Source organism: Penaeus vannamei, chromosome 23, assembly GCF_042767895.1.
Source record: "Penaeus vannamei isolate JL-2024 chromosome 23, ASM4276789v1, whole genome shotgun sequence".
NCBI lineage: Eukaryota > Metazoa > Arthropoda > Malacostraca > Decapoda > Penaeidae > Penaeus > Penaeus vannamei.
Genome location: NC_091571.1, coordinates 15,125,409 through 15,127,908, shown reverse-complemented (window position 1 = coordinate 15,127,908; position 2,500 = coordinate 15,125,409). Strand labels below are relative to the sequence as shown.

At 40.8% G+C, this 2,500-nt stretch overlaps 1 protein-coding gene across 1 annotated transcript in view; it reads right to left on the bottom strand.

The window, feature by feature from the left end:
* The window catches only part of Nep1 (Neprilysin 1), a 134,976-nt gene that overhangs the window by 566 nt on the left and 131,910 nt on the right, over positions 1–2,500 (bottom strand). The window contains exons 13-14 of the mRNA XM_070137747.1: positions 2,113–2,242; positions 1–1,351 (exon numbers count right to left, since the gene is read on the bottom strand). The exon at positions 1–1,351 is cut by the window's left edge and continues 566 nt beyond it. Of these exons, the coding sequence (XP_069993848.1) occupies positions 1,079–1,351; positions 2,113–2,242 (403 nt within the window). The 3' untranslated portion in view covers positions 1–1,078. The remainder of the gene's footprint in view (positions 1,352–2,112; positions 2,243–2,500) is intronic.

Here is a 2,500-nt window from a genome sequence, read left to right as displayed (position 1 = left end):
ACCGTTACGTACGTTTGAACTCGGCTGAGTTTGAAAATACCTCTTGCTCATTGGTTAAGCATTCCAGCCAATCAGCAAGCAGCATTTCCTCGTGATCAGTATACATCTGACCTTGCATTATTGTCCCCAAACACTCTGACACTTATGCGCTAGTAAGTCACAATAATGAACCATGAAGAAGAAAAATAAACTGGAAAGAAAAACAAACTGGCGGGACAACATCAATGTCGAAGCTGACGCTGAGGAGAATATTTCGAACACTTAACTTTACTGTGAGGAAAAAAACTACATAAAAATAGAAAATGTTTCTTTGAGTACCCATGAGATATATATATGTACAGATGAGTGTTCAAATTTTATGAGAATGGGTCACTGTGTATCTGGAATTTTCTAACTCACTAAAATGAAGTTGAACATCCAAATTCGCTTTAACAGTCCCGGTGTTTCATCAAATATGAACACCCATATTTAATAATCAGAATCTTTATGCGTTTAATTTAATTGAAATCTAATCCCTTAAGCAACATCTACGGGCCAATTGTATGTTCAGTTGTATTCAAACCGACTTGTATCTAAGGTATGATTGCACACGTCTTCCTGTATCGAAAAGAAATTAGTGATATGGTTGAAGGATATTCTTGAAGGAGATTCAATACAAAGAGTTTCATTTTCTCTATTGACTAAACAGTAATTCTTGCTGCATCTTGATACCGCAGCTCCATTAGTCTACCTTAAAATACATATTACAGCACTTTAAGCCTTTTTTAATTTTTTTGTTAGTTGCCGCCCATCATAACTTCGTTCATAACCATGCCTTTGTTTCGCCGTTGTTGGAGCTGCAAAACAAATGGCCACTGCCCGTCTACCTCTCCAAGCCTAGTGGAGCCAAAGAAATGATTCGCCAGCCAGCCGCGCCCAACTCCCAAGCTCCTCTTCCCTCACGCCCTTCCGGAGGCAGCCTCGTCCTCAGGCCGCCCCAACGTTGCTCTTTCCGCGGAGTCGAAAAAGAGTACGCCATTGTGGTGTGTGCATTAAAGAAAACGGAACTCGCGTGGCAGTGTCCTCCCCGCGGGCGCCTTCACCACACGGAACACTTCTTCTTGGGGTTCATCCTGCTCCCGACCGGGCAGTGGTAGGCCCTCGCGAAGTCCTCCGAGTTGGAGAGAGGCCCGAGGACGCGGATGGGTCCAAGGGAATGCACTGAGGACCTGATCTTGGAGAGGGCGTCCTCAGGGCGCATAGTTCCACACCAGATTCTGGCGTAGTTCAGGAAGAACAGCTGATCATGGTTGAGTTTGATGCCGGGGAGCAGCTTCTCCTCCCCGTTCCTCTCGACCCACTGACGATAAGCCTGAAATGCGAATGAAGGAAGTAAAACATGCAGCTTGGTGTGGAAAAGTACGAAAAGTGGAATATATATTGCTACGAGTAATCATAAATATTGAGCAATTAAAGAAAAAAAAAAATATATGTAGCAATTTGCTATGAACTATTTTGAGATTCATGTTAGCAGTCTTCTCGGAATCGGAATTATTTTTCAGAAACATACTTACATAAATGTTTCTCATGTATCTAGTGTGACAAAATGTAGATTTCTTCTTATCAAATAACAAAATATCTAGTTATCACCAACAGTTATACAAAAGAAAAAAAAGAAAAAAACATTTCCGTTACACGATGTGAGTTTGAAATTACTGATTTATTGGCCGATATTGTTTCACATCAGTGTTTAGCATATCTCAGCTTCATAAGCAACTAAACATTGCAAGACAATAGTTTAAGGAATGATCTAGAAAGCATCAAACTAAGAAAGCTATACTACATTCAGTTTCAGGAAAGAAAAAATAACATACGACTCCGATTCACTTTTTTCGAATCAGCTGGCCCTTATCACATATTTCCATGTGCTGTGTACTCTTAGAACTTACATATATTTGTTACTGTCATTTTTGACATGCGCTGACTTCAACATCGGTTTGATCTCAATATTACTCATTATTATTATGTTCCTTTAAAGGGGTTTTGTGAATTGGAGTATTTGTAACTGATGTGATGCTTTTTACACTCAATAATACCGTAGAACCATTGTAATATTACAAAATCCTGCCTCACCCTGTATGCTTGTTTAATGCCCCCGTTGTCAGCAATGTTCTCGCCCTGGGTCATCCTGCCGTTGATGAACTGGTTGACCTGGTCCACCTTGTAGCCACTGTACTGGTCGATAATGCACTGGGCGCGGCTCCTGAGGCAAATGAAATTTAATACGTTAATTTCCCTTGTTCTTATTGTATTTCCCGTTGACCTTGCTTGTTCCCTTGCTTTACTTTTCTTGCTTGTAGGGCTTATAATTACCTTAGAGATTTTGATAATGCATTGGGAAGAAAAAGGAATAGTATGAGGCAAGCTCGCACTGTACGAAATTCTTCATGGACCATATTTACTATCCAGACTCCTTCGGACAGCCTGTCTTTCCGTCACACCAATTCCCCTGTTCTCTCTC